This window comes from Lotus japonicus, chromosome 1 (genome assembly GCF_012489685.1).
Source record: "Lotus japonicus ecotype B-129 chromosome 1, LjGifu_v1.2".
Classification (NCBI taxonomy): Eukaryota; Viridiplantae; Streptophyta; class Magnoliopsida; order Fabales; family Fabaceae; genus Lotus; species Lotus japonicus.
In genome coordinates, this window is record NC_080041.1 from 116410847 (window position 1) to 116422561 (window position 11715).

General features: G+C 37.5%; 1 protein-coding gene across 1 annotated transcript; it reads right to left on the reverse strand.

Annotated features, from left to right (window-relative positions):
* Positions 1-4566: 4566 nt before the first annotated feature.
* LOC130732499 (cystinosin homolog) lies at positions 4567-7161 on the reverse strand. The gene is made up of 8 exons (XM_057584535.1): positions 6897-7161; positions 6664-6796; positions 6074-6163; positions 5854-5978; positions 5712-5754; positions 5304-5421; positions 5159-5208; positions 4567-4968 (listed from the first exon to the last, which is right to left on the reverse strand). Exons 1-8 carry the CDS (start codon positions 7016-7018, stop codon positions 4834-4836), a joined length of 816 nt encoding a protein of 271 aa, XP_057440518.1. The 5' UTR covers positions 7019-7161; the 3' UTR covers positions 4567-4833.
* Positions 7162-11715: the final 4554 nt, after the last annotated feature.

Consider the following 11715-nt stretch of genomic DNA (forward strand, 5'->3'; position numbering starts at 1 on the left):
TAAATTTAATAAGAAAGGACTAAATCATAAAAAATAAATACTTTTTTTCTTAACAGTTATTACTACCCCTACTACCCAGTTAACATTCACTTTTTAGGTAAAATATTGAACTTTTGCCTAAAATAAATTTATTTATTTCTTTCAAAAAAATTTATTAACAAATAATTTAGATAAAATAGTTGTAAAATGAAAAAAAAAAATGTCACTTTAAGGTAGTATTTACGGTCAACTATAAGTATTAATGGTCCATGGAATTACAACTCATGGGGGTGAGCCACGCGATGAAGTATATGGAGTGAAGCTTGGGACACCTAGGGAGTATTACCACGAGGACCAGAGACCCACCCATTTCTGGGAGTTCAGCCATATGGAGGAAGTGGCCGGAAACAATTGCTGAGGGGGATCATGAGGATACATTCTCTTGAGATACAAATATATGTCTTTTAACTTTTGAAACTTCTTATCATAATATGCAGTGTTATACCGGTGATCGACTCGGTCGAGGCACTGGGTCAATGAGTCAATGGTTCAACCACTGGGTCATTGGTTCGATTGCTTGACTCGGTTTATATTAAAAAATTATAATAATTTAAAATATAACCATAGTATATCATATATATAAAATAATATGCATTCTTCCTAACAAGAAGCAAAGTGGTGTAGTGGAAATTTAGATTAGCTTTCCTCCCTCTAGGTCCTGTGTTCAAGTCCTAGCTATGACAATTTTTTTAAATAATTCTCAATTGAATATCATTTGACCAAAGAATTAACATTGAATGTAAATTAATTACAGTTTGACCATTAAAAACAGTTTTGACAAAAAAAGGCAAAATCAGAAATAAATAAATAAATAAAAAGACTGACCGGTCCATCAAAAAACCGGCCGACTCGGCCGGTTTACCCCCTGAACCGGCCGGTCCAAACCGGTTTATACCGGTTTGATTGCTTGTCCGATCTTATTGATGACTCGAACCGGTAAGGGGTCCGGTTCCCGGTTCAACCGGTCGAACCGGCCGGTTCGGTCCGAGTTTTATAACTATGATAATATGTTGTAGGCTTAATTACACATTTGCTCCCTCATCTTTTACCATTGTGCGAAGTCCCTCCCCTATGTTTAAAATGAGCAGATTCTCTCCCTCATGTTTTAATTTGTGAAAATTTGATCTCTCCGTTAGTTTTTTATCCAATTACTAACGACAGTTGCTATTTTCACCCTCCCTTTATACTATCTGCACCACCTACACTAAATTATAAATTTCTATCTTCAAAAACTAACTATTTCTGAAAATCCATAAATATTCATACACAACTTCATCTTCTTCCATCATCATCATCTTCATCTTTTTTAAAAAAAATCCAGAAATCCAAAGTTCTTCAATCCAAAAAATGCATACCTCAATTTTTTTTTTCCAGATTTATTCATCTTCTTTCTCTATCTTTAAAATCTTCATCATTCTTCTATCATCTTCTCATCTTCATAAAAAGTAGCAAACAACACCATCCAAAAATCCTCAAATCATAAACCCAATAAATCTTGATAAAAGCAATTTAAACCCACTTTTAAAAAAAACAAAAGATATAACATACAATCAAAACAGAAACCAATCCACGCACCACCAAAATCCAGTAGAAAGGGGAAAAGAAAACCCACGCACCACCACCACCAACCCACCCCAAATCTCATCTTCTTCAGCCAGCAAAACCGAAACCCATCCCAACCCACCTCGCAACCTACAAACCCACACACCACCACCATCTACCCACCCCAAATTTCATCTTCTTCAGCCAGCAAAACCGAAAATCTTGTTACTCTCCTTGCTTCATGGATGAAGATGAAAATCTGAGCAATGTGATGACTTGTCGGAATTTGGGATTGTGACTTGTTAGATTTTGATGGAAGAGTGGGGTTTTATTTTAAAGTTTTATTTTTCTGGGTTTTTTTACCATGAAGAAGATGAAGATCATGGGGAGGAGATGAAGATGAATTTAGTTTTTTTCTTCTTTTATAAAAATATTGTTTTCTGTTTTTAACTTATTTCTTTTATTTTTTTCTTTATTTTTATTTCTGATTGAGGGGTGTGGTTAGTAAAAGGAAGAGGTGAAAATAGCAACTCCGTTAGAAATTGGATGGGAAGCTAACGGCTGCACAAATTGAAACATGAGGGAGAGAATCTGCTCATTTTAAACATGAGGGAGTGACTTCGCACAATTGTGAAAGATGAGGGAGCAAATGTGCAATTAAGCCTATGTTGTAATATCTAATGATCATGGTACTCCTAGATATCTTGTAGCAATAGTACATATAGTATCATGGCTTTGTACTGTAAATAATAGCCATTTCAACATGTTTTTGACCGGCACTCTAAGGTTTTATATTTTTTTTTATAAGCCAAAGAATATATTAAGGGAGCATAAGGGGTGCCCAACCCAAAATACAAAGAGGAGGAGAAAAAAGCTAAGAAAAGAAGAGAGACTATTCACTAAACAGAATAGAACTGCAAATGGATAACTAAGTCTCATCATACTATACTAACAGCACAAAAATATAGAAAGCTAGTACCCCAAAATAACTACAGACACGAGACATAAGATGCTACCACCCAATAAAGATGAAAATTGATTGCCTGGCTGGCTCCCTGTAAAACACCCAACAACCAACAAATAAATCAGAAAGACTACTGTATCAGCACAACCTTGGATAAAAAAGCCCCATCACATTCCCTTGAGACACTCTTGAGGATTTGAGATCCATTCAAACGGGGAGTAGTCAAAGCTGCGAACCTTAGCCTTAAGCCAACTCCAAGCTTTAAACTGAACCAAATCAAAAACTGCACAAACATCAAATTGCATATTTCTAAATACTGCAGAATTTCTCCCTTGCCAGATACATACTATAGCAGCAAGCCACACGACCCAGCCCCCTGTTCTATGCTTTAAAGATCCCATGACTCCCAAATGTTGTAGAAAGTGGCCATAACTATCTGTTGGGAGGACAGAATAAACGCCAAACCATGCAGAGATCCTCGACCAAACCTTCCACACCATTGGACAAGAGAAGAAAAGGTGATCGGTACTCTCATCAGATGTTGAGCATAAAGGACATGCACTACTTAAATCAATACCCCTTTTGGTTCAAGTTCACCTTAGTTTGGACCCTATTAATCAACACCTTCCAAGCTAATGCTATCGCATTCGACGGTGCTTTGAGAGACCACAATAATCTGAAAATATTATCCCTTGGACACAAACATTTCTAAGTAGAAACATATAAGCAGACTTTACTGAGTAAACTCCAAACTGGTCCGGTGCCCACTTCCAAGAGTCAATATATCAACCTGGTTTGGGAGCAAAATGACGTATCAGCTGTTGCAGATCTACTAGCATTTGTTCCTGTTCCAAACCCAAAGGGGAATTCCAACTAAAATTCCATGACCACCCTGCTACATTCCAAACACCCATATCCTTGACTTTTTGATTCTGCTGGGCAGAAGCTTGGTATAATGGCCTAAACAAACAGCACAAAGAAACATCCCCAAGCCATTTATCATACCAGAAATTAACATCACCTCCATCCCCTACCTTACGACGAACACCCTCTTCATACCATTTACCCTCCCTACTGCCAAAGCACACAAAATTGAGATCCTTCCACCAATTGGAAGTATGCCTCCTAGAAACGTCATCACCATATTTTGCACGCAGTAAAAATCTACCGTTTTTGCTTTCAAATAAACCGGTCAACAGATCCATCTTCTTCAATATATTTTTTTTTGTACATTTAAAATATAAATTGCATCCACTAGGAATTGATTCCTGGATTCCTTCCCACCCAATCTATATGTCCCTCATCTCCTACCACACTTGAGCTATCCTACGGGGAAAGATCTATCCTTCTTCAATATCAATGGTAATATCAAATAATATGTATTTTTAATTAAATATTATTTAAATTTATGTTTTGACAACAAATTAATCTTGGTCTTTTCAGTTTAAAACTACACCTACTTAGAATATTATACTAACAGATGGTTGATTAAAATGATACTCCTTTGTTCCTAAATAACTGACACTTTAAGGTTGTTGCACAAGTATTAAGAAATAACAATTAATGTTCTTGTTTTATTAAAATTACAATCTAACTTCCTACTATACCCTTCATCTCTCATATTAATTCTTACTTTTCAACTTTTCTACCACCAATAAATAGATGAAGGGTACAATTGGTAAAGTATAATTAATGCTCTCTTGAACTTTGTAAAGTGGCAGATAATTAAAAACAAAATTTAGCTAGAAATAATGTCAGTTATTTAGGAACGGAGGGAGTACATATTTAATTTTTCTTAAGCAACGTCTCATATTGATTGCCTCCCATGAAAGATACATGTGAAAAAAAATGTTTGCTATATCATGAAATTAGGAGTAAGATGATCTGTAATTCCGTTAGAAAAATAGATCGATGTAATTTATTGGATAAAAAATAGACTCAAAATTTAATGAAACTCACATAAGTTTAAAAAAATGAAATGAATATGTTAAAAAGAGTGTAAGAGAGTCATTCATTTTATATCTAGTCGTCAAAAAAAAGCTCGGATATATAATTAATAGCTCAAATATCTGATGGAGAAGAGATAAAGAGAAATTGGCTATAGAGGATCAAATTTTACAGAACAAATGGACACTAAAGACTTTGATGCTGCTTCAATGTAATTGGACTATGATAGCATTTACAACTTAAGGGTTGGATATATATCTATCTAATTTTCTCCCAATAGGAAAAATTGCAAATAGCTAGAAATAGTTCATTCCTTGAAGTATTGTAAAACAAGTTACATCCTAGACATTATCAGACAATTGCCTATTGGAAGACTTGGGATTATCTAGGTCAGGAGATGTCTCTGATTTGCGTTTTGAAGCAGGATATAGTAGATAGTGTTGGATCATGAAGAGGATGTCAAAGAATACAGATATCTGCAATGGTTAATTAGCATATTAGCAATGTTATATGAGCTTAAGCATTTCATAAACTTGAGTTGTAGGCTTGTAGCATTTTTATAGAAAAAATCATTTTCTCTTACAAAAGGAATGAAAAATTGTGGAATCAGAATACAATTTTAAAGAAGGTGAGGGTTGATTGACAGTGAAAAAGTATGATATATACCAGGGATATGAGTAGTTTTCCAATATTTCCAGAGAAGTTCACCCAAGAACCTGAAAATCAAAGATGAAAATTTCAAAATTATGTCAGTTCAAACTTTAATCTCAGACAAGGAGATTGCTCAGTAATGTATATCATAGTGACACACCTTGATCTATTGATAGCATTGCCATTTGTAAATAGTTTCCTAATCCTCCTGAAAAGTCTAGTAGAATGTTGCCAATGCTCCATCCATCTGTGCTTTTTCTCATGAAGTTCATCACTGCCTATAATATTTTCAACAACACGAGTTAAGATAGATGAGTAACATAACTTTAGGGAAAAGAAATTTCATTCACTTTATGACCAGGAAAACATAGAAAACAATCCTCAAGTCCATTCAGATTATTTTTTTGATTCTTCGGAAAATAGTCCATTCAGATTATGCACAAGCATCTCAAAATTCACAAAACAGTTAAATAATATCTCAGAAATCAAACTGAATTACAGGCATTAATAAAAACATAGGGGATACAGAAATTATAAGGAATTTATACAAATTTGAATTGATCCTAACCTGGGGAATATATTTGATAACCGTCATAGAGATTTGGATTGCACTGCAAGTTGATTAGTTTCAACACAAGTCAGAAAGAAATTCTAAAATACCATCATACATAACAGGAAAGTTAACTAACAAATGAAAACAGACAACATACGTGAAGATTGAGAGCAGCCAGAGCCAATGATGGTTGTGCAAGGCTATAAAGAAACACACTGCAGCGACCGACCACGCAACAAGGAGGATCCCATAAGCGATTTTTGAGATTTTCTGACTTCCACGCTGCACGGTCGAAAATATAACCATTGTCATGATGAGTATCATAAATTCCTCCAAAGAAAATTTTAAAACTCAATGAAAAGGAATACAACACTAACATCATAGATTGCAATCTGGAACAGGGAAATTGCTGTCAAAAGAACGGCATGGATTGAGAAAGCAACATCATTAGCCGCCACAGGTATCATCTGAAATAATCAATATAGAATTAAAGTTAGACTCTGCTAACATTTAACTATTGGAATAGAGTGTTGGTCTATCCTTTATAACAACTATTTTGGCTACATCTCTAATTGATGCGGGACTTCTCAACATGCATGTTTAGTTTTGCTTCCACTCGTACAATGAGTAACCTCTTCAAATTAACTAAAATCCAAAATCAACTCTGCACCCAAAATCTACTTCAACATGTTTTGGAGTTTTAACGTGGAAATTCACTATTAAGCCAAAAAAAAACCCACTAAAATCTTCTGAAATGCAGATATATCACATCACATGGTGATTCAATGAGGGGTAAAAAGAAGCGAATTTTTTAAAAATCAATTGATATCATTAATACTAAATTGTGCCTTGTTCAACATGGACCATTAACATTATCAGCAATTTTTAATCTAAAACAGAGAGGAAATTGAGTCATCAATTTAGCTTCTAATAGGAAAGCAGTACTAATAACAAGAACGTAACAAACCTGTTTCTCTCCATATTTCTCTCTGTACTGTTTCTGAATGGCAGGGCTGAAGTACAAAGATGCATTGTATATGAGATAGGCTGTGTGCTTGGTCAGATTCAGCACTATGAAATCAAAGTTCAGCCCCACCACACTATAACCAAAAAACAAAAAGCAAGATCATTTAGAAATTAATTAATTTGTAGAGAGAATCACATGATGATAATATAAAATATTGCTTTTTGGGTTGGTACCTTTTCCTTCGAAAGTTTAAGATGACTTGTGGGTAGAAACTGATGGACCAGCAAACAAAAGCAAACCAGCCCAGAGCTTCATAGGAAACATGGAGTGGTTCTGAATTCCAAGATGATGACATAGCTTCTTTCTCAGATTTTTTTCCTCACAGTCACAGTCAAGAAGAAGAAATTAACCAACAAATTCAATGTATATTGAGTTGTGGACCCCCAATATTTTCTTCTAGTGTCACAGTTTTGTCCCACACGTAAATGTGATTCTTGAACCTCTATTACCAATACCAATATATATAGCCTCTGTTCAAAAGAAAATGGAGTGTCTGATTAGATTAGTTACCAGGTTGTAACACATTCCAACACATCAATCTAGTTTTGTGTCACGTTGACTCAAATGTGTATCGGAGTTAAATTTAAAGAAAAAAATTTATTCTAGGATTATGAATCTGGGAGTGTATGGAGACAGGATTTGTGACCAAAGGAGCATGTTTGAGTTTACTATTCATGTGTTACTCCTAAAAAAGGAGGAGCATTTATTATGATCTATAATTAGGTTGTGCTCATTAAAGATCGGTGCTTTCCAAAGTAATAAAGTCAATATGCATTAAAGGATGGAGATAAAAATCCTATTGTGAATTTACCCAATTTCTCGTTCTCTATATGTGTCATGTACTATACGCAGTTGAACCAAAGAAGGAAAAAGATCAACTACTTATTGTTTTAATTTTAGGATTCGTTAGATGGTTAGAATAAAAAAATAAGTTTAATGGATATGTACTGTGAGTGTAAAATAGTTTTACACGGACTTCTAATCAATGTTTACCACTTAGGAGAAAGAATTACATTTATTTTTAATTTTAATTAAAATAAAAACATATTTACTTATTTAGCGGAATTCAATTGGATGTCAGTGTAAAACCAATGTATATCCATTAAATTCTAAAAAAATATGAATTAAAATAATATAATCATATTGTTGGTTTGTTTTTTGGTGTAAGATTGATGTCCCCTCTTTCAGAAACATAAGATTAATAAATTAATTTTATCTCTTATCATATATCATATGTTAATTTTCAGGTGTATTATATGTAAAATTAATTCTCGTGGGGGTTAGAACCCAACACGATTATTTATTTTTCAACTTCATCTCAAATTAAAATTATTACAATATTTAAATTTTTATAATTAATAATACATTTTTTACTGGAATAACATATTAGTTTACAAATGTAAATATGTTAATTTCAAAGAATATATTAATTTTATTATTTACCAATTGCTAGTAGTTACTACATTTTTTTGAAAATTAGTGGTTACTCCTTTTTTTTTAACAAGGTTACTACTAGTTTTTTTTTTAAGACAAATGTTCTTATTCAGATGCAATCATGTTTGAGTCGGGAACATCCAAATTATGGTGGGGCTAACTCTCCCAGCGAGATTTTTTTTCATGCAGAATACTCGAACCCAAGACTTTGTTTAAGGGGAATCAAACATGTACCACTTGAACCAACCACCCGTTGATAGTGACTAGTTAGATGAGATGAGAGAGAAAGTAGAGAGAGAGACTCCCCTAGGGTTTGGGATTTTTTCAAACTTCTAGGTCTAGCCGCCGGTTGACTTGGTTGTCTTTAGCAACGTGCATGTTCTTCTGACAATCTTTTGGGCTGTAATAGCAACGTGGTTACAACAGGAAGTGATTTTTCTCTTTCAAAGTGAGCTTCAGGCAGTGTAGTTTCCTTGGACGCTATTCCATCGTGCTCTTTTTCCAAGCTGGTAGCGGTGATGGCAGGAAATAACAAGGACCAATGGGTGTTGTCTGGCTCTGAGGCGGAGGTCCTCAACGTTGGATCGGTGGCGGTGGATCCGATGCTAGCGGCGGACGTTTGGGCGGTGGGGAGGCTGATTTCTGAACCAGCCCTCATCACACGCGTCTTCCGAAGTGTGCTGGGACGTCTATGGGGATCTCAAAACTACGTGGAAATACGGGAGGTGTCTACCAACCTCTTTCTTTTCAGATTCGTCAACACAAGGGAACGCAACTTTGCTGTGCAAGGAGGGCCGTGGTACGTGAATAGATTTTTGGTCGTCATGGCAAAATTTGATGTGAACTCCATTCCATCTCAAGTGCCTTTGGTGAGGGTACCATTCTGGGTTCGAATTTACAACTTGCGAGTTAGCTTGAGAACTGCAGCTGTGGTTCGTTCGTTGGGCAGTACCTTTGCTGGTCTCATAACGTGGGATAGGGCAGAAATTCATCGCTTCAAGGAATATCTGCGTATCCGTGTCTGGGTCGATGACACAAAACCCTTGAGGCGGGGACAAGCGATGAAGGCTGAGGATGGTGCCTCCTTCCAGGTTCGGTTCAGATATGAGAAGTTGTTTAACTTTTGCTACAAGTGTGGGATGATGGATCACGTAGTCCGGGATTGTGCGGTTATGGGTGAGCATGTTAATGGGGCCATGCTTTATGGCGCATGGCTTCGAGCAGATGACGAGTATGGGGATGGTGGTCGATATAGGCGTGACTTTACAGGACCGTCAAAGGACAATAACGCTGAGTTCTGGGGCTCCAAATCTCATGGTGGCTCATCCAGTAGGGGCATGGAAGAGAACGATGTTGGTGGAAGGAGTAAGGGCATGGAGGATACTGAATTTGCCAAGGATGAATTGTCTAAGGATGAGGCCAATGCCAGGGTGCAAGAAGGGCAATACCAATCGAAAATAAATGACCTTTCAAATGAAACAGCGCCTGGTCCTTTGAAGGATAAATTTGGGACGCCTAGTTTGAGTGGGAAAGGAAAACAAGTTGCTGGAACAATGGAGGGAATGGATGATGATGAGTTTGATGATGATGATTTACTTTATGATGAGGATGAGCAAAATGAGGAAGGGGGCATCACTTGTTTGATGGTAGAGGCAACACACGGACTCCAAATGAGGACTATTCCTTTTCTTTTAATGTGCAAAACTCTAACACTGGGGTGCAGATTGGAAACCAACGTACAGGGGATGTCTATGACCCACAGGAAAAAATAATTGGATCAAGGAAGAGAACAGGTGCTGGTACAGTTTCTTCTACACCTGTTCTAAGTCCTACGGGTATTTCACCACCTCTTAAGAAGCAAAATCAGAATGATGGATTGGGATTGGCGGAGCATGCGGCGCAGCTCCGCCCACCTCAATGAGGATTGTAGCTTGGAACTGCCGAGGGCTTGGGAACCCGGGGGCAGTTCTAGCCGCGCAGCGGCTAATCCGTTCAGAAGTTCCCGACGTGGTGTTTCTCTCGGAAACACGTAAAAAATCTCAGGAGTTGTTCGCTAGACGTCGTTCTCTGATTCTGCCAAACCTGTTCCTTGTGGATTGTCTGGGACAGGGGCGGTCCAGAGCGGGGGGTCTTTGTTTGGTTTGGAATGAGGATATTGATGTTGAGGTAATCAATTTTTCGTTAAATCATATTTTGTTTTGGATTAATTCTTTCACTTCGCAGGATCGTATGCAGGTCCTGGCGGTGTATGGTTTCCCTGAGGAGGGAAGGAAAAGGGACACTTGGGCTTTAATAGCGCGGTTAAAACCAAGGGACGGAGGGGATCCTGTGAACCTTATTCACATGCAGGAAGTAACCCAAACTTGCCTTGATTGTGGTTTGCACGAGGTTGGCTTCTCTGGTTATCGTTTCACCTGGTCGAATAAGCGAGGAGCCCCTCATACCATAAAAGAGAGATTAGACTATGCTTTGGTGGATGCTTGGCATGTGTTGTGGCCGGTGACTCATGTAACTCACCTTCGGCGCTTTAAATCAGATCATAATCCAATCAGGGTGGAGTGTAACGTTCAGAAAAGACATGAAACTAGAAGAGAACACAGGTTCAGGTTCGAAGAGCTTTGGCTTCAAAACATGGAGGATTGTGCTTCCATTGTGGCCGCGGGTTGGCAGAGATCAGGGGAAAATATTGTGGGAAAAATTGAGGGAGTAGGGGTGGCTCTTGATAGGTGGGGGAGAGGAAAATATGGAGATATACCGAAAAAAATTTCTGAGGCACATGTGATCTTACAACGTTTACAACGGGAGGTTCAATCTGAATTGGTGCTTGATCAGACGAGACAGGCTGAGGAGAGTTTGGATGACCTCTTGAGACAAGAAGAGATTCTTTGGCGCCAGCGGTCGAGAGCGAATTGACTCCAACATGGGGATAAGAACACAAGGTTTTTTCACCAGAAGGCAACCCAACGGAGGAAGAGAAATATGATTGAAAAACTGGTTGATGATGCGGGAACGAGTTGGGTGGAGGACGTGGATATTGCTCGGGTGTTGAATTCTTACTTTGCGGACCTGTTTACTTCCATCAACCCAAATAATGTAGGGAGGGTTACGGATTTGGTGGCAAATAGGCTCACCTCAGGTCATCTGACGATGTTAATGGATCCTTTCTCTAGGGAGGATGTGGAGGAAGCGTTGTTTCAGATGCATCCAACGAAGGCCCCTGGGCCAGACGGTTTGTCGGCGCTTTTCTACCAGAAGTTTTGGAATATTATTGGCGATGATGTGGTAGACTTCTGTTTGCAAATTTTGCATGGACAAGCATCCCCAGGTATTATAAATCAAACTCTTATGGTTTTAATACCTAAGATTAAACAACCTGTACATGCTACTCAGTTTAGGCCTATTAGCTTGTGTAACGTTTTGTTTAAAATTATTACTAAAACAATAGCTAATAGGCTCAAGTTGATTTTACCTGATATTATCAGTGGGGCTCAGAGCGCATTTGTCCCTGGGCGTTTGATCACGGATAATGCACTCATAGCGTTCGAATGCTTTCATTAT